This window comes from Dioscorea cayenensis, chromosome 5 (assembly GCF_009730915.1).
Source record: "Dioscorea cayenensis subsp. rotundata cultivar TDr96_F1 chromosome 5, TDr96_F1_v2_PseudoChromosome.rev07_lg8_w22 25.fasta, whole genome shotgun sequence".
NCBI classification, from domain to species: domain Eukaryota; kingdom Viridiplantae; phylum Streptophyta; class Magnoliopsida; order Dioscoreales; family Dioscoreaceae; genus Dioscorea; species Dioscorea cayenensis.
Window position 1 is genome coordinate 13,685,572 of NC_052475.1, and position 27,413 is coordinate 13,712,984.

The 27,413-nt window shown below is 36.3% G+C and overlaps 2 protein-coding genes and 1 pseudogene across 2 annotated transcripts; 2 read left to right on the forward strand and 1 right to left on the reverse strand.

Moving 5' to 3' along the window:
• Positions 1 to 5,956: 5,956 nt before the first annotated feature.
• LOC120262287 lies at positions 5,957 to 6,953 on the forward strand. Its single transcript, XM_039270380.1, has 3 exons — positions 5,957 to 6,266; positions 6,350 to 6,455; positions 6,524 to 6,953. The coding sequence occupies exons 1-3, from the start codon at positions 6,115 to 6,117 to the stop codon at positions 6,815 to 6,817; spliced, it is 552 nt and encodes a 183-aa protein (XP_039126314.1). The 5' UTR covers positions 5,957 to 6,114; the 3' UTR covers positions 6,818 to 6,953.
• A 763-nt stretch (positions 6,954 to 7,716) lies between these two features.
• On the forward strand, positions 7,717 to 24,455 carry LOC120260007 (annotated as a pseudogene).
• A 798-nt stretch (positions 24,456 to 25,253) lies between these two features.
• Positions 25,254 to 27,210, reverse strand: LOC120260420 (transcription factor HY5-like). Its single transcript, XM_039267897.1, has 4 exons — positions 27,048 to 27,210; positions 26,643 to 26,826; positions 26,359 to 26,515; positions 25,254 to 25,584 (listed from the first exon to the last, which is right to left on the reverse strand). The coding sequence occupies exons 1-4, from the start codon at positions 27,127 to 27,129 to the stop codon at positions 25,519 to 25,521; spliced, it is 489 nt and encodes a 162-aa protein (XP_039123831.1). The 5' UTR covers positions 27,130 to 27,210; the 3' UTR covers positions 25,254 to 25,518.
• Between the last annotated feature and the right edge of the window lie 203 nt (positions 27,211 to 27,413).

Genomic DNA, 27,413 nt, shown 5'->3' on the forward strand with positions numbered 1-27,413 from the left:
TTTGAGCCCTACGTTGACTAGGAGGTAGAATGTTGTAGGGTGCACTCCTGGTTGTCGTGGCGATTGCCACGTGCTCGGCCAGGGTATGGCGTGACACTTTTTATCCGGCTAGATATTAGAAGAACAATGAGTACTGAAAGCTTACCAGTCCTTGTGTATTCGACTACCTGATCCCATTGGGTACACTTTACTACTAGTACAACTCGTGCACTTGCGGTTACGCAAAGGGCGTATCAACCAATATGTCGATATCATTAAAAATTATGCCAATAGAGTTATATCAGTAATAACATGAACATATTTATTGTTACATCTTGGATTTGTTTTATGGACATTTATTGCACAAATAAATAAGTGTAATCAAATTTTATCAATTATATAATATAAAACAAAACTTAAATGTAATAAAAAAAATTAGATTGTTCCTTGAAACACTCTCGGAGAAAATTATACATGTATTTTAATAGTATGTTTAGATGTATAGATTTGTTTGGAATATATAATGGAACATTTAATACAATCAAATAAATAAAATTAGACACTTTCCATAACTAATATCACATCTAATATAACTTAAATACAATAAGAGAAATTCTTAAGAAAATTTTAAATTTTCCTTGAAACCCTCTCGTAGCACATCTACTTTAAATATATATATATATATATATATATATATATATATATATATATATATATACTAGGCATTTTCTCCGGCTTCGCATCGGAGTTTTTAAAATTTTGTAAGGAGTTTTGAGGCAATATCATATATAAAATAATATAATTAAACAACTCCTACCATAGAAACTATTTTATACCTTGGATTCAAAGGTCTTGTGTACATTTATTGCATAAATAATTAGGTGTAATTAATGTTTTTAAATTATTAATATTATATGTAATATAAATAAAAACTTAAATGTTATAAAAAAAGTTAAAAATTGTTTCTTGAAACGCTCTCGGAGTAGATTATACACTACTTTAATAGTATGTATAGATACTGGCCATTTTTCCCGGCTTTGCATCGGAGTTTTAAAAATTTTTGTGAGGAGTTTTGAGGCAATAGCATATATAAAATAATATAATTAAACAACTCCTACCATAGAAATTATTTTATACCTTGGATTTCAAAAGTTTTATGGACATTTATTGTATAAATAATTAGGTGTAATTAATGTTTTTAAATTATTAATATTATAAGTAATATAAATAAAAACTTAAATATTATAAAAAAATTAAAATTGTTTCTGGAAACGCTCTCAGAGTAGATTATACACTACTTTAATAGTATATATAGATGTATATATATATACATATATATATATATATATAAATTACCAATCCTATTGGACTTTAAACCTAATCAGTTAAAACCATCACACAATTAACAAAGATAACAAATAATTTTTTTTTAAAAAATATTAAATTAAATAATTGATTGATTAATGAAAACTTGAGCTTTCTATATGTATATATATAGAATAATCTATATATAGAGAGAGTAATGTTAAAAATGAGATAGGATGAAAGTGGCATTTAGTTTAAATTTCAATGTTTACTATTTTGAATTAGGAAGATAATGGGACTTTTGAATTTTTCATATTTTCTTTAAAATAAGAAGTATAGGGAAGAGGGTATCATAAAAAAATCTTTCATCTTTCTTTCCTCTGTGTTTCCCTTAAGAGTTATGTGTAACTAAACTCTTGATTACTAGTCAAGGATTATTGAATTTTGACTCGTTTAAAATTGCGAGAACTAATTGTTTCTTCTTATTATTTTGTTCTTTAATATTTATATATCTTATGAATTCAAAATTATTATTTTGTTTAGTTGATACAAAATGGCCTATAGCTCAATTATCAAAATAATATTTTGCTAATTATAATATTAAATCCATAATGATATAAAATCTGGTCTAAATAAATTAAGCTCATATGTTTGTTGGCTAGAATTGTTAAGCATTCATTAAAATTTAATATTGTTAATAGATTAAACATTAAGAGTTTATTTGCAGTTTATTGATAAGAGAAGTAATCAAAGAGTTTGTTTTGGTTATCGAGTTAAGAAGAAACAAGTTGACATAGCTTGTTGATAACCATAAGCAATTATCAGAGAATATCCCAAAGATCTATCATTGTATAAATAAATGATCACTTTCATAAACAAATATTGAAATTATATCTTGGTCTAAATACTCATATTATTAAAATTTACTAGCTTGCATCCTTGTTTGTTTATTTTATTCTATTTTATTTTTTTTTGACTTCCATGTCAAAACCCCCTTCCATCTCCCTTTCTTGGTTTTGTTTTATAAAATGTCATAAAGAATTTTGGATTAGATCATTCTCACAAGTATACACAATTTATTAGGGTTAATAAAGTAGGATTAATTTTGTTAGATTCGATATCCACCAATTTTGTACATAATATTATTATTTTTTTAGGTGATTTATATTATGAATAAACAATATATTATTAAAATATAATTAAAAAGTCTTTCGAAGTGACATTTTTTATAATAAAATTTAAAAGTAATATATTCTTAAGACCCGCTAATTTGGTTAATTTTTATTCTATAACAAATACATCGTATCACTATTTTATTATATGTGGTTAATATACTTTTGAATGATGATTAATGAAAGGGTAATTTGGTTGAAGGTAGTTAATAAATACTATAACATTAAAAACAAAATTTAGAAGAATGTCCTTAATGAGAATAAAAAGAGAATATTTAATTGAAAAAATTGCATATAAGCCTTAGAAAAATCATAACTATTAATATATATTAAAGAATTCCAAAATTGTATGTGTATATATATTGATAGTTAAAATTAGAATTTTTTTATATAAAGATATTTTTGCCTCTTCTTCCTTTATGAGAATAAAAAGAGAATATTTAATTGAAAAAATTGCATATAAGCCTTAGAAAAATCATAACTGTTAATATATATTAAAGAATTCCAAAATTGTATGTGTGTGTATATATATATATATTGATAGTTAAAATTAGAATCTTTTTTATATAAAGATATTTTTGCCTCTTCTTCCTTTATGGTATGTTTTTTCATTGTTACTAATTTATAGGCATCCCTCTATTTTTTTTTAAAAAAAATATCGAATAAATCTTCTATTAAAGAAAAACTTATTTTTTAAATCCAAAATAATATTTGTTTAATTTTTTTAAATTATTACACTTTTTTTTTCCTTTTCTTTCTTCTCTGATGGGTTTTGCCGGGGGTTCAAGCTCAAGCTGCATGCAAGCTTGAGCTTGGTTGAGCATGGGGTCACTAGTAAGCTTAATCTCATACTAAGCTTTTCTATTCACAAGCTACGGTATAAAATCAAGTAGCTAAAGATTGAAAAAAAATAAAAATATATATAAAAAAAACATGTACGTTATTTTCTCTAATATAAAATCAAATAATAAACTTCTGTCGTTTAATTACTAAAATAAAATATATTCAATTAAATAATAAATGTAAAAAAATTGATTTACATATCATTTCTTCCGTATCTCTGCTGTTGAATCTCCATGAAGCCACCACGCTTGTGAATTTATTCATGTTATTAAGATGAGTTCAATTGAGCTAGTCTCTGAATTAACTCTATTTAAAACCAATTGTAACCTTCATCAAAAGGTTATTCCAAAGTCCATTGAATACATGATAACTTGGGGGGAAAAACATTTTTAAAAAAGTATTATTATTTTTAAATGAAAATTGATAATCATTATGCATTTATTAAATAAAAAGTGCAGCAACTTTAGATAAAAGTTTAAAAAAAAAAGAAAAAGAAATCAATACTCAAAACCCCTTTCCGAACTTGTTCTTTTGGTCGAATTATTATAATCAAGCAAGATATTGTAAGATATAAGCCTTTCTTATTAAAAAAAATAGCAAAAATGATGGTTGTAGCTCACAACAACAACAATATTGATAATAATGATTTCCCTTTTTTTCTTTTTTTAAAAAAATTGCGCACATGTTGTTTATAATTAGTTTATCCTTATATTTTTATATAACTTCTTTCTGGGAGTATTCATCAAAATTTAAAAATAAATTTAATTGTGCCCTTTTTTTTTATATAGTTTAATTAGTGATTGTTTTAAGCTTTTGTATTTAATTAAAGACCAAGTCATATTTTATCTTTTTTAGTTTATGGATTAAAAAAAATACTATATAATATAGTTAAATATTATAATGCGCATATTATGTGGAATAATAATTTGCCAAAGAGACCAACTAAAATTTTTCCTAATAAATCTTGTGATTTCCTTTTGAATATAATGAATTGAAAGGTCTCACTTTGTCTTCATTCAATGATACTATTATGAACAATAAAGTGACATTAAAACCCAAAGCCATTATAAACCTAATAATTAAACCTTCAAAGCATCATAATTCTAAGTTTACACATGGTGTTACCTATCATACTAACAAGGTAGGTTGCACATCATTAGCCAGATCATCACCATGTTAGCCACTAAGACAATCCCTGCCAAACCATGAGTTGTTACTACTTAGCTATCAAGAAATTTTCCTATATCTTGATAGTACTATTTCTCTTAATCTTGATACTAAATATTGAAATGAACCTTGTTTGTTTATTGATGTGAGGATTGAGCTTAATCTAGACAAGGAAAAAATCTTAGCTAAAACTTAGATGAAAAGAAATTAATATGATCTTATCTCCACTTGAATTGATGACATGCATGCTCTCATTAATTAATATTCTACAAATTGAAAAGATTCATGCATTTCTTAATAAGTGATACTCGTTATATTCTAGATGAGCACACCAACCATCCCATTCTTCCCTTCAATTTTTGTGCTTTTCATGCTTGAATAAAATGATCAATTACTTAATTTAATGGTTTACGCGTTTTATTTTCATTTGGTGGAAAGATTTTTTTTTTTTAATAAATAGCTTTCTCCAATTTTTTAGTTAATCTATTTTTTGTCTTTGAATATATTTCCTTAATGACTCAATTCAAATTTAATCTTCACGTGTACCATGTCTTGACTTGGTCTATCTTGTCACATTCAAGTTTTAGCAATAAATTATAGGTATGAATAAGTTTTTTAAATAATATAATTTCTCATTAATGATTATTACAAGTGTAACAAACATGTTACATGTGATTTATCATATGCTAAACATTCATTTGATTAATAGAATCTAATTCTCAAATTACATAATTATGATGATTCAAAATTGAAAGGAATAAGGGAGGATACTAAACAAAAGAAAATAAAATTACAGCACGGAATTTAAGGAAAAAACTTCAAAACGAGAAATACCTAGGTAAAGAATGAGTTAGCGATTTCATTATATTGACCATTAAATACAGTGGTGGTGGCTTAGTTATATAACTTATATTAAAGTTATTTGATTATAATAAAAATCTTAAAATGTGTTTAAATAGGCCCTACTTTGATAAAAAGTCTAGTTGATCAAAATGCCACTTCATTCTACTGCTTTTTAAGTGCAATTTTATTACTTTTATTTTTTATATAGATACATACTATGAAAGTTCTGTTCCCACGCCCCAATAAGATTAGTGGTAGACTACAAAATTAAATTGTTATCATAATTAAAAAAATCACATATGTCGTACTTTAAGTTTTTTTCAAATCAGGTAAAATAGAATTCATGTCACAAACTCTAAAAAAAACAATTTAAATAAAAATAAAATAAATAAATAAATAAATAAACAAAGTCATTTAGACATAGCCATTTGGGCATGCCAACAAGCAAGGCCCTCAAGTGGGCCCATCCACGTGTACTAGAAGAATCCACAGCGTGGATCCACGTATCTAATAATGTTATCCAAAAAATTAATGTTCTTCAAGACTCCACAGATTCAACAACGTGAGCATGCACTGCAAAATCTTCTCCTTTTTCAGTCTATATAAATCACCACATTTTCCTCATCTCTTCTCATTCATCTTTCCATCATAATTTAATCTTACAGCTCATTCAATTCCCTCATTTTCTTTTCTTTTTAACCTTTCTTATCCATTCAAAGTTTCAGTCTCTTCTTCTTGTTCTGTTTCTGTCCAAAAATTCATTTCATTAGAAAGAATCAAAGAGAGAGAGAGGAATAAATTTAACATGTTGAACAAGAATGGTGCCTTGCCTCTCACCTCATTGAATCATATCTCCATTGTTTGTGCATCAGTTCAGAGATCAGTTGATTTCTATCAGAATGTTCTTGGCTTCTTCCCTGTTAGAAGGCCAGGCTCCTTTGATTTTGATGGTGCATGGTACATTTATATTTCTCTGATTTTGGATATTTTTAATTTGCCTTCTTTTTTTGCCATGTTTGATATAAACATTTGTCTTGCAGGTTGTTCAATTATGGAATTGGCATTCATTTACTTCAAGCAGAGGATCCACAACACCAACCTAAGAAAACAGTAATCAATCCAAGAGATGAACATATTTCTTTCCAGGTAAAAAAAAAAACACCTCAATTATTTCATATTTATTGTTCAGCAATTCAATCCTTCATTCTTTGCAGTGTGAAAGTATGACTGCAGTGGAGAAGAAATTGAAGGAAATGGAGATAGACTACGTCGAAAGGCAAGTTGAAGAAGGTGGAATAAACGTTGATCAGCTCTTCTTCCACGATCCAGATGGATTTATGATAGAAATATGCAACTGTGATAACCTTCCAGTGATTCCATTGGTTACTGGAGAGCCAATTAGGGGATGCAAGAGGGTTGTGAGCTTGCAACAGCAGCAGCAAAAGGTGGTGCAATGTCATCTTTCCCAAAATCATGTCAAAGAGGAGACATGTTCATTATGCATGTGAAAAAGAAAAGGGGGATTAATTGTTCGGTGTGGTATATAAAATGGTTCTTTTTCCTTTTTTATTTTGTATCTAAAGTTTATTACCATGTTTTTGATTTTAAAAATAAGCCGCTGTGCGAGTGTGACAGAACTGTTGAAGGGATATCTATTGTTCTAATGTTTGCATGTTACAAAGAAGATCATACTGTGATTCATATTGATTTGTCTACTGTGACAGAGACCTAACCTGCCGAACAGTTAGTTTGCAGTAATCTCCAACGAAGACCAAACTCAAAAGCAATGGATAAATAAAATTACATACTAAAAAATTATACACAATAAAGAAATCAGATATCTGAAACTTAAGTGGTGTTTAATTTCAGAAAGTTGGAGGATTTTGGTGGATGAGCAGCAGATAAGATAAACAAAGTAATCAATTCATTTCCTAACCTAACATGAAATGCTTGATGGTAAGGTTCTTGTTACCATGAGATTAATTACAGACATTTCACTTGGAAGGCAATCACATATATGAAGATTTATCTCCTGTCATTCAACAATAGCTTTGTGTATGACTATGTATATATTTTGAAGAGTTACTGAAGAGATTTATCACCAAGAGATAACAAACAATGGCTACTTTCAAATTCCACAAACAAGGGATGATTGAATTCCCAAAATCTTTTCATCTTAAGTCTCAAATTTTTGGAAGTTTCTCTTTATGGTTTCTGTGGTTCTTGCCACCTTGTTGTCTTGCTTTCTCTGTTTATCCTCTGGCTAAGAAAGAAGTGTAAAATTCCTAACTATAACATGAGCATGTCACAATACCATATGTTGTTGCATCACAAGATAATCCTTTCAACTTCTTTGTGCCTTTCTGGATTGAATCTTTTCTTTTTCATTTACAGTATCTTTTGGCTCATGCATGTTCACCGGACCGACAACCATTTGATCACTCAGCTTGATTTGTTTCTTAGAGTATTGGCATGGTTTGCCATCTCCATTTACTTGTATTTTAACTTTCACAATTCAAACTGGAAAATCAAACTCTCTTTCTTCCTAAAACTCTGGCTGGTTCTGTTCCTTGTCACAACCGGCTCTTTCCTCGCTATCGACATCATACATAATAGCAAGCATGGAGTAGTGCAAACCCATGTATGGGTTTTAGATTCCGCAACCGCTCTTTGTGGTTTAATCCTCAACCTTGCTTCACTCTTCAAGAAAAAAAGTGCTGACACTGACCCATGCAATGCATGCAATCTCATCGGCGATATTTCTCTATTTGCAAATGCCGACTTTCTCAGTGTCCTCACTTTCTCCTGGATAGCTCCATTGCTTTCATTAGGCCATAAGAAGATACTAAACCTCAAAGACGTTCCAAAATTTGCAAACCTTGATAGTGTCAAGTGTGTCTATCCAATCTTCAAGCACAAACTCCAATCCTATACAACCACTGAAAACAAAGGAATGATCACCAATCTCAACCTTGCCAAGGCCCTGCTATCCTCCATAAAAGAACTACTGTTGCAGACCGGTGTTATAGCACTAATTTACACCATTGCTTCTTTTGTAGGTCCTTACCTTGTCGGCAACTTGGTACAGTACCTTAATGGAGATCAAGAGTTCAACAATGAAAATTATTACTTAGTTTGCGCATTCATGAATGTGTCTCTCATAGGCACTGGTACTTCAGATTGCACCAGATGGGTGTGAGATTGAGAGGTTTCCTGGTTGCGACGATATACCAAAAGAGTCTCACATTGTCAAACAAATCAAGGAGGGGAAGTACCATTGGAGAGATCATCAACTTTGTTGCTGTAGATGTTGAGAGAATCAGGCTTTTCAGTTGGTACATGCATGATCTATGGATGGTGCCAATGCAAGTCTCTTTGGCATTGGTTATCCTGTATGCTCGTCTTGGTCCTGCATCCTTTGCAACTCTAGCAGCCACCACTGCACTCATTTTGTTCAACCTCCCCATGGGGAAGATGTAACGGAAGTACCAGGGGAGGATGATGAAGTCCAAAGACATTAGAATGAAGGCCACCACTGAGATACTGAAGAACATGAGGACCCTTAAGCTTCAAGCATGGGAGATGAAGTTCTTGTCCAAAATCATCAAATTGAGGAAAAGTGAGACCAATTGGTTGAAGAAGCTTGTCTATACATCAACAATGACATTGGTGTTCTGGGGGGCACCAGCCTTTGTTGCAGTTGCCATCTTTGGAGCTTGTATGATTTTAGGTGTGCCTACTGATTCTGGGAAGGTTCTCTCAGCTATAACAACATTCAAGGTGCTCCATGAACCCATCAACAAAGTCCCTGATGCAATCTCCACTGCAATTCAAGCTAAGGTTTCTCTTGACGGATAGCAGCATTCCTTTCTCTTGAAGACTTGGAGATTGATGCTGTGCGGAGGCTTCCTAGAGGTACTGGTACTACCTCAGAAGTTCCCCTTGAAGTAACTGATGGTTCCTTCTCCTGGGACATCTCTTCTGAGACTCCTACTTTGACTGGGTTGAACTTCTAAGTGATGTAAAGGATGAAGGTGGCTGTTTGTGGAGCTGTATGTTGTAGTAAATCAAGCTTGTTATCTTGCCTTTTAGGTGAAATCCCAAAGGTTTCAGGAAACATCAAGCTGTGTGGCACTACAGCTTATCTACCTCAATCACCGTGGATTCATAGTGGAAATATTCAATAAAATATACTTTTTGGGAAGGAGATGCACAGAGTAAGGTATGAAAGTGTCCTTGAAGCTTGCTCTATGAAAAAGGATTTGGAGGCTCGTCCGTTTGGTGACCAAACAAACTTGAGAGAGAGAGAGAGAGACATCATTCTGAGTGAAAGGCAGAAACAAAGGATGCAGATTGCTCGTGCTGTTTACGAAGATGCTGATGTCTTGCTGCTTGATGATTAGTTAAGTGCTCTTGATGCTCTTACACAATCTCATCTTTTCAAGGAATGCTTGTTTGGAGTTTTAGCTTCTAAAACAGTGGTCTTTGTCACACAACCAACTGAAGTTTCTTCCTTCTTTTGATCTTATCCTGGTGAGTAGTATCTATCATTCATTGTCTTTGAGGAAAGAAATAGAACTAAATCAGAGTGTTTTTGTTGTTAAGTAATGAAATGAGGCAGGATTGCACATGCAGGCAGGTAAGAGGAGCTGATGCTAACCTCAGGTATGGAGTTCATGGAAATGGAGAGTGCTCATGAGGAGGCTCTGCCATTACTTGAATTTTCAGAGCTTGCAACTCCGTGTAACAACTGTTCAAACAATGGTGATGAAGATTTTGATGGCTGGGTTTGTGAAATGGAAGATATAACCAGTGGGAATAAACAGCTCCCTCTAGAGAAAAAGAAGACGAAGAAGAAAAGGGAGACATGCAAAATTGGGTTCATGGTCTACTGGAAATACATATCAACTGCATACAGAGGAGCTCTTGTGCCACTGATACTGTTAGCTCAGGTTCTCTTCAAAATTCTTCAAATAAGTAGTAATTATTGGATGGCTAGAGCTTCTCCTGCTTCACAAGAAGTAAAACCTCATGTTAATGGCTCCACCTTGCTCTATGTCTTAGTGGCGTTGTCTCTTGGAAGTTCTCTCTGTATCATTGTGCAAGCTTTGCTTCTTGTGACGGTAGGGTTCAGGACAGAAACCTTGCTCTTCAAGAACATGCTCAATTGCATCTTCCATGCTCCAGTTTCATTCTTTGATTCAACTCTCACAGGGTACATCCTTAATAGAGTGAATCGATTTCATACTTAGATAATAACACTGCTGGGAGTGAATGAGTTTGTGTAGAAGATATTTTTTTTTAGCTAAGGGAGTTACATGAACTAAGAAAAGAAAAGAAACAAAGAAAGAGCAGAAGGAGAACAGGTTAAAAGTGGAGATGGAACTCCAAGCAGGTATCATCGAGCCAACGGGGGCAGTCTTGACCCGAGTGAAAGAGGAAAGTCTGAGGATTCACCAGGCGATCAGCAATTCAGTTTTGGAGACGAGAAATGGCTTTGAGATCACAATTAGTCCAACGGAGAAGGACTGAGTTGATATGATGAACGGTGGAAGCAAATCTCCAAGCGAAGACAGTTGAATATTCTTTAATCATGTGAACATCACTGAGACAGTCAGTGTGAAGCTTTGAAGGCGTCCAACATTCCTGGGCACAATTGTCAATAGCCACCTGAATAGCCTTGAGCTCCCCCTCAATCGAAGAATCAACATAGATACCCATAGAACTTGGCAAAAGAATTTGACTGCGATTAGTGTAAATAATAAAATCTAAGCCACAATCCTAGAATATTAAGTAGCAATTGCATTTGCAGGCATCCAATGGTCAAAGTGAAGTGGACATGAACATACCCGTGGGCATCGGCATGGTTGCTTTTACAATCATAGAGCTACTGGGAAGCATTGCGGTTATGTCACAGGTTACATGGCAGGTCTTCATGGGATTCATTCCTATGATCGCGATGCGTTTGGTACCAGGTATGTGCTTTGTAGAATTCCCTGCTCACAGTTATTGCAAAAATCATCAATCAACTCAGTTGTCTGTTTGTTTTGTTTAGATATATTATAGAGAAACCGGGAGGGAATTAGTAAAGATAGAAGGGGGTTGTTGGTCCGCCATCATACAACATTGTTAAAATCACTATCAGGGTCTACAATGATCAGAGCCTTCAGACAGGAATTGAGATTCTTGAACACTAACTTCGATCTGGAGCAATGGAATGGCTTTGCTTTCGTTTGGACATGTTTTCCGCGGTAATATTTGCCTTTTGCTTGATCTTCTCCATTTATGGTCCAAAAGGCTTCATTCATCCCGGTAAGCTAGTTAATCTCTTATTCAAATTCCACACCACAATTGATGAAATACGGCACAATTTCACATCTTGACCTTTTTCTCAAGGCCGTGCTGGAAATAGTAGTGACATATGTGTTAAAATATTATCATGGAATGGTGGCTGCACATGTGATATATATACATATATATATATATATATATATCTTCACCTAATCCTCACCTAATCTTTAAATTAGGTGAGTTAATTATCATTCACTTTCTCCTATAAATAGAGATGCAAAATGCATCTCTCAGTGTTCTATTTTCAGAGAGGAAGTGTGAGGGTGAGAGAGAAAGTGGGAGAAAATAGTGGAAAGAAAAATTAGAGTGTTTGTGTTCCTTCTATTACAGGAGAGAATAAGTTGGTGTTCTCTTTGATAATAGAAATCTTGTAACTCTTATTTTCCATTATAGTGAAATTCTTCTACCTTGCCTGTGGTTTTTTACCCTAATTTGTTTTGGGGTTTTCCACGTACATCATATGTCCATCTTTATTGCTATTATTACACATCAAGTGGTACCAGAGCTAGACTTAGGGTGTCTATATATATCTACTTATCGTATGCTCTGTGGCCGCCACTAATAGTGGATCCTCCACATCAGAAAATAAGTTAGATTATTATTCACCCTTTGTAGGAAATGGTTACTGCCTTTGAAGCAGACTATGAAAGAAGCAATGACAACAAAGTATGAGTTTGAAAAATTCAATGAGAGTAATTTCTCATTGTGGAAGCTAAAAATGATGGCTATCCTAAGGAAGGATAATTGCTTAGCGGCCATTACTGAAAGGCCAGCTGAGGTTAAAGATGACAAGTGGAATGAGATCGACGGTAATGCCATTGCAAATCTTCATTTGGCACTTGCTGATGGAGTTCTATCAAGCATATCGGAGAAGAAGACGGTGAAGGAGATATGGGTTCACCTTACAAAGCTGTATGAGGCCAAGTCACTCCACAACAAGATTTTCCTTAAGAGAAGACTTTATACTTTGCGTATGGTGGAATATACTTCAGTGACAGAGCACATGAGCAAACTGAACACTCTATTTTCCCAACTTACATCATTGGGACATACAATAGAGTCAAGTGAACGTGCGAAAATTCTACTCCAAAGTCTACCAAATTCATATGATCAACTCATCATCAACTTAACAAATAATGTCTCCACGGACATTCTAGTCTTCGACAACATTACAGTTACTATTCTGGAGGAAGAAAGTCGGCACAAGAACAAGGAAGACAAGTCGGCAAGTTCGCAACAAGCAGAGGCCTTGATGGTAACGAGAGGAAGATCAATAGAACGTGGTGCAAGTGGGAGCCATAATCAAGGTAGATCTAAATCAAGGAGTAAGAAAAACTTCAAATGCTACAATTGTGGTAAGAAGGTCACATGAAGAAAGATTGTTGAATCTAAATAAAAAGGATTCCAATCCTCAAGGAAATGTTGCAAACACTTCAGAAGATGGAAATGCCATGGTATGTGAAGTAGCAACAAATACATGGAAAAGGTTTGCTGATGTTTGGCTTCTAGACTCAGCGGCAACCTTTCATATGACTATCAGAAAAGAATGGTTCTACCACTATGAACCTATCTCTGGAGGTTCTGTGTACAACTGCAATGATCAAGCTCTAAAGATCATTGGAATTGGCATCATCAAACTCAAGATACATGATGGTACAACCCGGACAATTCAAGAAGTCCGACATGTGGAGGGCCTAACAAAGAACTTGTTGTCTATTGGACAACTTGATGATCTTGGTTGTAAAATCGAAGTCGAGAACAAGGTGATGAAGGTAATTCACGGAGTGCTTGTATGTATGAAGGGAGAAAAGATAGCTGCAAATTTATACATGCTGAAGGGAGAAACTTTGCAAGAAGGAGAAGCTTCAATTGCCACAAGTAGTCCAAGTGAAAGATGCACAATGACATGACATAGAAAACTAGGACACTTGTTAGAGCAAGGAATGAAGATTCTTGCATAGAGGAATCTACTTCAAGGTCTCACAAAGGTACTACTACCCTTTTGTGAATATTGCATTGTGAGCAAGCAGCATCGATTGGAGTTCAACACATCTAATTCTAGAAAGGAAAGTAATTCTAGAATTGGTTCACTCTGATGTGTGGTAAGCACTAGTTACATCCCTAGGAGGAGCAAATTACTTTGTGTCACTCATTGAAGACTATTCCAGGAGATGTTGGGTATACCCTATCAAAAGAAAAGCAGATGTATTTCAAGTCTTCAAATTTTACAAAGCGCGGGTGGAACTTGAATATGACAACAAGATTAAGTGCTTGAGGACAGATAATGGAGGAGAATACACTGGCAAAGAATTTGATGAATTCTGCAAGCAGGAAGGTATCAAAAGACAATTCACTACAGCATACATTCCTCAATAAAATGGAGTGGCAGAGCGGATAAACAGGACTCTTTTGGAAAGAACAAAAGCTATGATGGGAGCTGTAGGCCTAGACAAGAAGTTTTGGGCAGAAGCAGTCAACACCGCCTGTTATGTGGTGAACCGGGCTCTATCAACTGCAATCGAGTTGAAGACACCAATAGAGATGTGGACTTGTAAGCCAGTTGATTATTTAAACCTTCATATATTTGGAAGTTCTGTCTATGTAATGTATAATACACAAGAAACTACAAAACTGGATCCAAAATCTAGAAAGTGTATGTTCTTAGGTTATGCTGATGGAGTCAAGGGATACCGCCTATGGGATCCCACTGCCCACAAGGTTATAATCAGCAGGGATGCTATCTTCATAGAAGACAAAGAACAAGAGCAAATGGATGGTGTAAGCACTACAAACGAAAGCACAGAGACTACAACATTATAGGTAGGAAAAGAAGCTGAAGCTGCACCAAAGAACGAGGTACAAGAGCTAGTTGAATATGAAGTTCCATAAATTCGACAGTCAACTCGTACAAGAAAGACACCAAGTTGACATTCTGACTATATTATGGAGGGTAACATTGCGTAATGTTTTCTAACTGAGGATGGAGAGCCATCAAATCTTCAAAAAGCACTGAGTAATTCAGATGCATCTCAGTGGATGGCAGCAATGCAAGAAAAAATTGAAGCCCTTCATAAAAATAGGATATGGGAATTGATGTCAGTACCACAAGGGCGAAAGCCCATTAGCAACAAATGGGTCTACAAGATCAAGCGCAATAGTAATGATCAAGTAGATCGTTATCGTGCTAGATTGGTGGTAAAAGGATATGCTCAGAAAGAAGGAATTAACTTTAATGAAATATTTTCACCTGTGGTTCGACTCACAATAGTTCGAGTAGTCCTGGCGATGTGTACTACATTCGACTTGTAGCTTGAGCAGTTAGATGTCAAAACTGTATTTCTTCATGGAGATCTTGAAGAAAAAATTTATATGCTCCAACCAGAAGGATTTGAAGAAAAAGGCAAAGAGAACTTGGTTTGCAGTTTGAACAAATCTCTGTACGGTGTAAAGCAGGCACCAAGATGTTGGTATAAGAGATTTGATTCCTTCATCATGTGCCTTGGATATAATAGATTCAATACAGACCCTTGTGTATATGTCAAGAGGTTTGAAGAAGAAGATTTCGTCTTCTTGTTGTTGTATGTTGACGACATGTTGGTAGCAGGCCCCAACAATGATCGTATCAAGCAATTGAAGGCACAGTTGGCTAGAGAATTTGAAATAAAGGACTTGGGACCGGCAAACAAGATTCTAGGGATGCAAATTCACTGAGATAGAAATAATAGGAAGATTTGGCTTTCTCAGAAAACTTATCTGAAGAAGATCTTGCAACGCTTCAACATGCAAGACTGTAAGCCAATTTCTACCCCACTTCCTATTAATTTCAAGTTATCCTCAAGTATGTGTCCTAGCAGTGAAGAAGAGAGGATGAATATGTCTCGAGTACCATATGCATCAGCGGTGGGAAGCCTAATGTTCGCCATGATCAGTACAAGACTAGACATTACACATGCAGTGGGAGTGGTAAGTCGATACATGATGAATCCTGGTCGAGAGCATTGGAATACTATCAAAAGGATTTTTAGATATGTAAAGGGAACCTCAGATGTTGCATTATGTTATGGGGGATTTGACTTTTCTGTCAACGGATATGTTGATGCTGATTATGCAAGTGATCTTGATAAAAGCAAATCCACTACTGGATATGTGTTCACACTAGCAGGAGGAACTGTGAGCTGGGTTTCAAAACTGCAGTCAGTTTTGGCTACGTCAACAACAGAAGCAGAGTATTTGGCAGCTACACAAGCCAATAAAGAAGCAGTGTGGTTGAAGATGGTGTTGGAAGAACTCAGACACAAACAAGAGAACATTACTCTATATTGTGATAACTAGAGTGCATTGCATCTTGCAAGAAATCTAGCATTTCATTCAAAGACAAAATATATCAGAGTTCAGTACCACTTCGTCTGAGAGAAAGTGGAAGAAGGAACATTGAATATGCAGAAAATTCATACAAAGAACAATCTAGCAGATTTTCTGACAAAAGCAATCAACACTGACAAATTTATATGGCGTCGATCCTCATGTGGCCTAGTAGAGACGTAAGCAACATTAATGGCAATGTAGAAAGAATGGTGTGAAGATCTGATTGACTGTCAATCAAATCTTCAAGTGAGAGAAATGTTAAAATATTATCATGGAATGGTGGCTGCACATGTGATACATATATATATGTATATATATATGTATATATATATATATCTATCTTTTCACCTAATCCTCACCTAATCTTTGGATTAGGTGAGTTAATTATCATTCACTTTCTCCTATAAATAGAGATGCAAAATGCATCTCTCAGTGTACCATTTTCAGAGAGGAAATGTGAGAGTGAGAGAGAAAGCGAGAGGAAATAGTGGAAAGAAAAATTAGAGTGTTTGTGTTCCTTCTATTACAGGAGAGAATAAGTTGGTTTTCTCCTTGATAATAGAAATCTTGTAACTCCTATTTTCCACTATAGCGAAATTTTTCTATCTTGCCCGTGGTTTTTTACCCTAATTTGTTTTGGGGTTTTCCACGTACATCTTGTGTCCATCTTTATTGCAATTATTTATCAAGTACTTTTGCTGTGACCCTCCTCTACCCAGTTCTATAATTACACAACAATACAGACTTAATCTAAGCACACTACAAGCCTTGGTAACATGGCAACTTTGTCTCTCTCTTCCATAGATGTTTAGAGAAATCACGATGGCTCATGAAGGCTGTTGATGATGCTGGTTTTAAATTCTAGTTGTTTTAGTTTTTCTACCTTTTTAATCTATTGTTTTGTTTTTCTGGTTTGTCTTAGTGTTTTTCTGTTTCTTCTGTTTTTTTTCTTCTGGTCCTCAGGGTTTCGTTCTGTACTTTTTTATTTGGTTTTGAATAAATAGCTGTTTTGTGCAGTTTTTTTTAAAGAAAAAAAAAACATGGCAACTTTGCAGATTAGCAAGCAAATTCTTATCTGTACAAAGAATACTACACCTTTCAAGCATCCCCAGTGAAGTCTCTTTGACTACAGACATAGAATCAAGTAAACCAGGCAGTAACTGGCCATCAGAGGGAGAAATAGTCATCCATGACCTTCATGTAATTCCTAGTTTCTCTCCATTAATATTCATTTCATAAGATTCATGAGTTGATTACTATAAGTACATTGATATAGGTCCGGTTTGCACCTCGCCTGCCTTATGTTTTGAGAGGTCTCACATGCACATTCCATGGAGGAATGAAGATCGGCATTGTGTGTTACTCTGAGTTCTCTCTGCCACTCTGAGTTCCCTCTGCCACTCTGAGTTCCCCTTGCCACGCCGCACCCCCCTTGCCATGGCAAGCGGGGGTCAGCCACCCCCTCCCGCTCCTCATTCCAAATCTTGGTCCCAAATCGCCTCCTCCATGACACAGACTCTAGATAACTCCCCACTCCATAACGGTCAGCTTTTAAGTAAACTCAAATCTTCCACTTCTTGCTTTGTCCGTCTGGATGAAGATGCTATTAACAGAGGTCGCATGAAGTTCCAATATGCTCTCTACGGAAAACTGTTTGGGAAATCTCCTCCATTCGAGCAAGTCAAGTCGTTTTTGCTGAACAGATGGAGCGATATTGGTGAGGTTTTTATCTCCAATCTCCCCAATGGTTTTTTACTGATAAGATGCCCTTCTGAGAAAGTGATGCAGTATCTCCTTCATGATGGGCCTTGGACCATAAATGGCATTATACTTAAATTATCTCCATGGAAACCTTTCTTTGAACCAAGCTTTGCTAAGCTTAATTCAGCGGCCATCTGGGTTCAGCTCCATAACTTGCCTGTTGAATGTTGGGACGGTCAAACCATTGACGCTATAGCCAGTAAATTTGGAAATCTTATAAAAATAGATGAATTTACATCCACATTGGCAAGATCCAAGTATGCTCGAGTGTGCATCAAAATAGACTTATCGAAGCCTCTTTGTCGAGGTTTCTGGATCGGAGATGATGTTCATAGGGTGTTTGTGGTTGTGATGTACGAACGCTTACCAACATTTTGTTACAACTGTGGGCTCATTGGTCATAGTAGCAAGTCTTGCAATCGATCATCGTTGTTTGGGGCCGGTGAGTCCTCTTTGCCCTCTCGTGCCATACGATTGGCGGTAGAGAATACTTCCCAGGTCTCGCACGACATTGATCAATGCATGGATCCTGCTGACCCTATTTTCGTCCCTGGTGCGGAAGATAACCCAGAATCGGAGTTCGGACCATGGCTTCTGGTCTCTCATCGGCGTGGCCGAGCTCGGGGCCGTGGTGGTGGCGCTGTTCGTGCTGCTCACGTGACCTCGCGCTCTGCAGCTGGTCAGGAGACTGAAAACACCGAGTTCCGAGGCACCGCCTTGCACCGCTTACGTGGCGGATCCCGTGTCGTTGGCAGTGGGTGGTCCTCCACTATGCACGCATCCCATGACGGCTCTTTGTCTGTTGCCGTTACAAATCCTCTTGATCAAGATGCTGTGGTAAATCTAGCTGTTGATCCCAACATGGAGAACCCCACCATTTGCATTGAAAGTAACCCTGCTGATCCTTCCCACTATATTCCTGTCACGTCTAATCTCGAAGCCCCCTTGCTGCATGACTCTTCATTTCAAAACTCTTTAACCAACAATGCTCGAGACAATCCACCGCCCTTCACACCCACTCAAAACACTATCTTTCGTAACTCCCGAGAAGCCTTAAAGCTGAATAATCTTCCAAGAAACGCTTCCCCTCCCCCTATCTTGCGTACATCTGTCCCGGATGTCTCTCTTCATTCCCCTCCACCTAGTCACTTGCATAACTCCCTTGTAGCTCAAGTCTCCTCTGCCCTTGAATCCAGTGATATGGAGGAGGACAGTGATGGTGAGGAGGGCTCAACCGATGACGACGATGATGAAATGCTAGATGATGTTGACGACGGTCCCGACGACTCAATGACGCTGGTTCAGTATCAGGCGGAGGTCAAACGGGACGCCCTCATCAGGAAAGGATTAAACACTAATGAGATTTCACCCAAGAAGGGAAGGTTGGAACCAGAGGGTTCTGGTTTCTGTTGATTTGAGCCTGTATCTTCTCCATTTAAGTTTTTGTCCTTTTTTCGAATATGGTTTTTTATGAATCCAGCTAAAATCCTTTGTTGGAATTGTAGGGGTATCTCCGATCGGGATACTTCTTCTTGGCTCTTCCGGCTCATCAGAAAGCTTAAGCCTATATTGGTTTGCCTTGTTGAAACCCGCGCCAACTCTGTTCGGGTTGAGCACCTTTGCAAGAAAATATCTAGGCATTGGGAATGGGCTTCTATTCTTGCTGATGGCTATTTAGGTGGTATCTTTATCCTTTGGAACTCGGCCCTCTGTCAGGTTTCTCCTATCGCTGTTTCTCATCGTGTTTTACATTTAGTGGTTTCCTCTTCATTTTCTAAAACTCTTCTCATTTCGGTGGTTTATAACTCTTCTCACTGTTCTTCTCAACGATTTCTCTGGCATGAACTCTCTAAGCTTTCTTCTCTTGGGTTTTCATGGCTTATTCTGGGAGATTTTAACTCTATTCTTTCCAGAGATGAGCACAAGGGTGGCCCCTTCACTAATTATAATCGTAAATCTTATTTTTTCAACGATTTTATTATTAGTAATAACCTCTTGGATCTTAAATATGTCGGTTCTACTTTCACCTGGTGCAACAATCAACACGGCTCCGCTCGTCGTTGGGCCAGGCTTGACCGGTGCCTTCTTAATCTGGAGTGGAACGGTACTTTTAAATTCTATTCTCTTACTCATCTTGCTCGTTCTTTTTCGGATCATTCTCCCCTTTTTCTCACTATTAACTTATCTTCTAATTTTAAAAAGAAAACTTTCCGGTTTGATAACTTTTGGGTTGATTATCTTGGTTGTCATAACTGTGTTCGTGAAGCTTGGGATTTTTCTCCCCATGGTAGTCCCATGCAGGTTTTTACTCACTTTCTTTCCCGTACTCGCTCTAAGCTCATTCTCTGGTCTCGTTTGGGGGTGAATAATTTGGATGCTATGATTTCTAAAGTTGAAGCGGATATTGGTTGTATGGAATTATCAGGTTTTGATCCTAATAATCAACCTGTTCTGACGAATCTTTATGCCAAGCTTGTTGCATTGCAGCGCCAGAATAGCATTAAGTGGGCTCAGCGTGCTCGCTTACAATGGGTTTTGGATGGTGACAAGAATACTCATTTTTTCCATGCTCTTTGTCATACTCGCTCTCATTCTAACTTTATTGCTCAGATTGTGGATAGCAATGGCAATGTCTTTAGTAATTCTTAAGACATTGATCTCGCCTTCATGAACTTTTATCAAAATCTTTGGAGCGAATCTTCTAACAACTTGACAAACTTAACCGATGCTCTCCCTCCCGATCTTCCTATGCTGTCGGATTCAGATAAAACATTGCTCATTCGGGATGTTACCTTGGAGAAAGTTCACCGTGCTCTTTTTGATCTTCCCCCAGGTAAGTCCCCTGGACCCGACGGTTTCAATGTTGAATTCTATAAAATATTTTGGCATGTGGTTGGCAAATATCTTTTTGAAGCAATTCAACATTTTTTTAAAACCTCATGTATGCCTTCTTCTTAGGGTAGAACATATGTTGCTCTCATCCCGAAGATTGATAAGCCTAGGCTTGTCTCGGATTTTCGTCCCATTTCTTTGTGTAATGTTTGCTTTAAGATAATTTCTAAACTTCTTGCCAACAGATTAAAAGTTGTTATTCATAAACTTGTTGGTTTTGAACAAGTGGGCTTTGTGCCAAATCGGTGTTCGATGGATAATATTATTGCTTTGCAAGAGGTTGCTCACTCGATAGAAAATGATAGCCATAGCCCCCCTAGGATGATAATAAAATTGGATATTGAAAAAGCTTATGATACACTCAAGCTGGAGTGCAATTCTTGCCATTCTTGCTAAAATGAATTTTTTTCTCCCCTTTGGATCTCTTGGATTGCTTCCGGTCTTGATCCCCGCTCTTTTTTTCCTTACTTGTTAATGGTAGAGCCACAAATTGGTTCTCTCCTTCTAGAGGAATTCGTCAGGGAGATCCTATTTCACCATACTTATTCATCCTTGTGTCTCAAACTCTTACTTCTATGCTTAATTTTAATCTTCATAACAATCTGATTCCTGGCTTTAATAGCAATTTGCAGCATAATTTCAACCATCTCATGTATGCTGACAATTTGATCCTTATCACTCAGGCGTCTCGTGGGGTTGCTAGAAATATTCAGAATTGTTTATATTATTACTCTAGAATTACTGGTCAGCGTCCCAATCTCTATAAATCCCATGTTTATTTTCCATCTTGGTTTAATAAACATGTTTTAACTAGAATTTGTTCTATTCTGAACCTGAATCATGCTCAATTTCCTTTTAAGTATTTAGGAGTTTTCATTTCTCCTAGAAAAATGTCTTCCCGTTCATTTCAGCCTATGGTAGAAAAAGTCAAGAGACGTGTATCCAATTGGGCTAAATTTCATCTTACTCCTGCGGCTAAAGAGATCTTAATTAATTATGTCCTCCTCTGTCCCAGTTTACACTTTGACTGTCTATCATATTCCTGATTTTATTCTATCTGAAATTTCCAAAGTGGTGCGTAAATTCTTTTGGAGTAGGAATGACAATGGAACGGGCATCCATAATGTGAATTGGAAAATATTAATGGAAGGTAAGTCTGAGGGGGGTCTGGGTATCAAAAATTTGGTTCTTGCTAAACATTCTCTTATGTCCAAAAACATTTTCAAATACTTAAACTCCCATGAGTGTTTGTGGGTTGACATCTTAATCAATAAATATGGGAAAATTAATTTTTGGCATGACCCTATCCCTGCTAAGTGTTCCTGGTTTTTCCGCGGCTTATGCAAATCTGCTGTTTTTCTTAGACATTACTGTAAAATCAATTTTGTTAATCCAGTGAATACTTCTCTTTTATGGGATCCTTGGATATTTAGTATTCCGATTGCTTTGAAGCCCACTTTTCTCAACATGGATATTGATTTGGAACAGTTTAATTTTTCTGACCTCACTTCTGGTGATCACTAAGATTCTCAGGGGTTACAATTACTATTTGGAAATCATATTGATCGTACTGATAAGAATTTTTCTTCAATTGATCATGTTTCAAACAATCATTGGGTTTGGTGGCCTAATGCTTCCACCTCTAAAATCTCAACAGCAGTTTACCATTTCTTGAACAAACAACATAGTTTTGCAGATCATTGGGAGGGGTGGAAAATTGTTTGGTTGATTCTTGTTGCTCCTAAAATTAAGCATTTTATTTGGCTCTGTTTGAGAGGTCGTCTTTCCACTTATGCTTTTCTTCATAGCATTCACATTGGTCCTGATTCTCCTTGTGGTCTGTGTGGTCTTCATCGTGAGACTATTGCTCACTTATTTGGCCAGTGTGGATGTACTTTGATTGTTTGGGAACAATTTAGTTCCTTATTGAACACTTCTATTGTTTTCAATAATGGTTTTTCTTCTGGCAATTGGGTTACTGAATACAGCCATTCCCTGCGTATCTTGGTTTACATAGCGGCTGGTGCATGACATTTGTGGCTTAGCCGTTGTAATGCTATTTTTAAAAATGTTCGCCCAAATTACTATTTCATTGTCACCAGAACTGTGGCCCATGTTGAAGAATTTTCTGTCAGCTCCAAAGATTTGTTAGGCAGGAAACTTATACTAAACAATTTCTCTACTGCCGACGGTGGATTCCTCTTCACTCATGCAAAAACCAACCGCAATTTCCAGGTTTGCTCTTTTGGTTTCTTCTTTACGAATTCTAAATTTGAGATTTCTCTTGCAGGGTGTGGCTCTCAGCAACTGCTGGACAACATTTCTGGTGTCATACTTGCTATTGAAGTTGCTCTTCATACTGCCTTGGAACTTCGGATCCCGGTTAACCATATTTTCAGCGACCAGCATGTCATTCATGATCTTATTCAGAACTCGGATTTCACTTTTTCCTGGAGATATCAACCTCAAACTTAGCAACCTGAAATTCCTTTTGGATATGTGCAGCTGCCCTCAAATCCATATAATACCACTCTCTTGGGGCTCTCCTGCTGACAATCTTGCTACACTTGGCTTTCAACATCAACACCTCAATCTGTTCTTAACTGGAAAAGATTTACCTTTTTGGATCATGAGATCAATCTTAAGCAGTGGGTTTTCTTTCTAAGTTGCTATGTTTTTCTCTTTTGTAGTGTTTGTTATCTGGTCTTCTTCTGGCCTTTGTTTCTTCTTTCTTTGTTTTTTGTTTTCTTTCTCTTTTCTAATAAATAGCTTCTCTGTTTGAGAGGTTCTTAAAAAAAAAAAAGAAAAAAAGAAGAAGAAAAGATCGGCATTGTTGGCAGAACAGGCAGTGGCAAATCAACACTAATACAAACACTCTTCAGGATCACCCATCCTTCTGCTGGTCAGATATATCATATATATCGATGGCATTGACATATCAACCATTGGTCTTCATGAACTAAGGTCCAGATTAAGCATCATTCCTCAGGAACCTGCCATGTTTGAGGGGACGATACGTAACAATCTAGACCCACTCGAAGAATACACCGATACTCAAATTTGGGAGGTGATCTCCTTCCCTTTATTCCACCTTGAATCATTTCAATTGTTGCTTTGTTCTGACACATCTAGTTTGGTTTAGGCATTGGATTGCTGTCGGTTGGGGGATGAAATCAGGAAAAAAGAACTAAAGCTAGACTCTTTGGGTTCAAAATTTTGCTCTATTCCTACCCTAATGTCTAGTTTCCAAACTATACTACATGTTTTATATATCTAATTTTTCAATCAATGAATACAGTGGCTGAAAATGGAGAGAATTGGAGCATGGGCCAGTGTCAGCTAATATGCTTGGGTAGAGTGATCCTAAAAGAGAGCAAGATCTTAGTTTTAGATGAAGCTACTGCTTCTGTTGACAGAGCCACAACAGTGTAATCCAAAGAACAATTAGACAGCATTTTTTTTTATTTTTGGAAAGGTTAGGGCGTTGGCATCAATTAGACAGCAATTTGTCAAGTCAACAGTTATCACTGTTGCTCATCAAATTATATCGGTTCTTGACAGCCATATGGTTTTACTACTTGATCATGGTTTGTGATACTCTCTCAACTTCATTATCTTCATAAAGTATACTATGTTAAGTTGCCAAGTTTCTGTATTTGTTTCTAATTCTTCTTCCTGTTGATCAGGAATTATGGTTGAACATGATTCCCCCGCAAGATTATTAGAGAACAATTGTTTGTAGAACTTGTATCAGAGTACATTATGAAGGCCAATTGAAGACCTGGCAAAAAGAGGCAATCTTTGAAAGTAAATACTAGGAATGATCATAACTCTTCAATCTGAGGAGAGGAGACAGCTTAGGTCCTACATATTCACTGATCGGTTCTCAATGAAATTCTAGCCTACAATGATTCAAAAAAAATCCAGGCAGGATTCAATAATCAATGGTGCATAAAATCCATAAAGAATAAGAGACAGCATGAGGTCCATGATTCGGTACATGCCGGTTTTCTCTCCACAGTAATATTTCTGATAACAAGCAATGAGAACTGTACCTTTACTAATAATTCCATAAGCAAAGAAATGTCAACAGAGATAATCAAAGAATTATGCAAGGAAAACCTTCAACCGTAAGCAATGACGTCTGAGCGAAGTGAGCTAAATTATTTTTCGAAGACTAATCCAAATTCTGAGAAAATACAATCTTAGAATTAATCACAGATCCAGTTCAAATAACTTTAAAAATTTAGCAATTCTACCAGGCGTAATCAAGGTTTTGTCCTTTCTGAAAGACACCTCGGAAAAAAAATCAAGGCTCAGTAACGCACTGCCTGGCATTACTCAAGATGGTGGCCATGGGCCCTAGTACTTTCACTGTGGTTGGTAGGTCATTCACCAACAAAAGCGCATGATCACTAATTCCAGGCTTGCATGAAGATTGCATGATAGATATAAAGAAGCCACGCATGCATTCAAATGAAAAATCAAAAGCTTGTCAACTTCTTTCCTGCTTCAAATGAAAAAGAAAATCTTGTAGCTTATTACCAGGTCTTCATTCATTCATTCATTCAAGGATTACCACTAAAGCACTAGATCTCATTAGAGTGAAATCATCATATTACATTACTAAAGAGTTCACAACAGCAAACCATGATAGATAATCTCTTAATCTTTCAACTCCGAATAGAAGAACACGTGCACAACAGGTACATGACAGAGAAACAACAAGAACTACAACAATCTGTGACGGGGATTACCTCACACTGCTAAACACTGAGATTGACTAAACTGCCTAAAATTGACGAAGTTCATCACTTAATCTTTTCTCTGACTTTTAATTCTACAAGCCTTCACCAGAGGCACCACTGCTGGTTCCTCTCCTACTCACTGTTGTGTTTTTTAATATCTGCAGAAAAAAAATTAAATTCTCCATCATTCATTTGTGCATCCATTTCAACAATAAAAGATTCAGATATTACAGTTGATTGTCAGAATGCAGAAACATTTGTGAAAAAAAAAGAAATGATATTGAATAGTCATAAGACCATAAAGTTTAAGCACACACTAGAAAGGCTCATCTTTTGGAGGTCAAATGATGGATAGGAATTACACCCATCTAAGAGACAAGTCAACATTTGATTACATGGATTTTTGTGGAAGAACCTAGTGCGCTGTATCAGAAAACAGTAATATGTGGGACTGCTTAGAAAGAAGTTTGTCTTGCAAAGGACCAATACATAAAGCACAATCTCAGTAGTTAAATCACAACCTGCTAGAACTACTGATCCTACCAGTTTAGAAATAACCACGCTTGGATGTTTCTGACACAGTGGTGTCACATGAATGTAATATCATCGCAAGCGCATTAGAGAGCATTTCTTAGAATCCTTAATTTAATTACTGGTGCAGGAAACATCTAATGGATAATTTTCTCTCCACAGGAAGGAAACAAACATGACAAACAAAAGCCCACTTATCTATGATCCTCATTTATTAAAAACCATAAAAAAACTATATTATTATTATTTTTTTCACTTTACTATCAGCTCAAATCCAAAAAGGTGCTCAAAAGAAGAAAATTCCTTGTCTGAAAAATGCCATACAAGAAAATCATCAACTTCCAAGAGCAAGTTTGATAATGAGATACAAGAATAAAATGAAGGTGAAATTGAATACATACATGTCTAAGCATCTGGTTCTCGTTCTGGAGAGTGGAGAGTCTCTCCTCCAGCTCAGAGTTCTTCTTCTCCAAGTCCTTAACTTTAGCCTCCAAATCATTCAAATAAGCCTTCTTCCTCTCCCTGGCCTGCTGAGCTGACACTCTATTCCTCAGTAACCTATTAAAAACCATCAAAATTCACAAAACAAAGGATCAAACATAGCCCAAGACACACCTCCACAATGTACAGGATTGGAGAAAAAAAAAACAAAAAGTTCATAGATTCTACAGCCCTAAAAGTCCACCTTTTGAGCCGCTTGTGCTCCTTGTCCGCAGGGCTCCTCCCACGCTTCCGCTGTCCAGCTTGGGTAGCGGCCTGAGCCCGGTCCGTTCCTGCTGCTGAACCGGCCTCCCTACCGGAAGTGGACGGACCCGCCATCTCCCCCCCGAACTCCGGCACTCTACGGATCTCTTCATCACTCTCCATTCCTGAATTCCAACACCACCGAAAGTTTCCATTTTTACCAATAAAACAGCTAAAAATTCCATTTTTATGTAAGAAAAAAAAGAAAAAAAACCTACTTTCACCCCAAATAAAAAATCCTATACCATAATTTCTTTTCTTTTGATGAAAATTCATCAATTACGGATCAAAAATACACTGAAAAAAAAATACAAAAAAAAAGAGAAAAACTTCCAAAATTTGACACCTTCTTTAGTTTCCATCTGAGGAGCGGAACTAGAGGACCTCTCACTGCTGGAAGGGAGGGAGCTCGTCGCCGGCTCTTGCATTCTGAAATCTAGAGAGAGAAACAAACAGAAGAGAGAAGAGAGAGAAAAGTTTGTCTTCTCTGGGAAAGAGCAGGGGAGCAAGCAATTAACGAGGGTTGGCTAAAGGGGTTTGGGGGTTTAGAGATCAATTCTTGGCCGTTGGATTGGAAAATATCGGATGGTTACTAAGGTGTTAACGTGGAATGAGGACAAGCCATAAACAGTGGAGAGAATCCAAAGGTCAAGAGATGGTAAGCGTGGTGCATTATTGACCGGTAGATTTGGATTAGATCTGGGTTTGAATC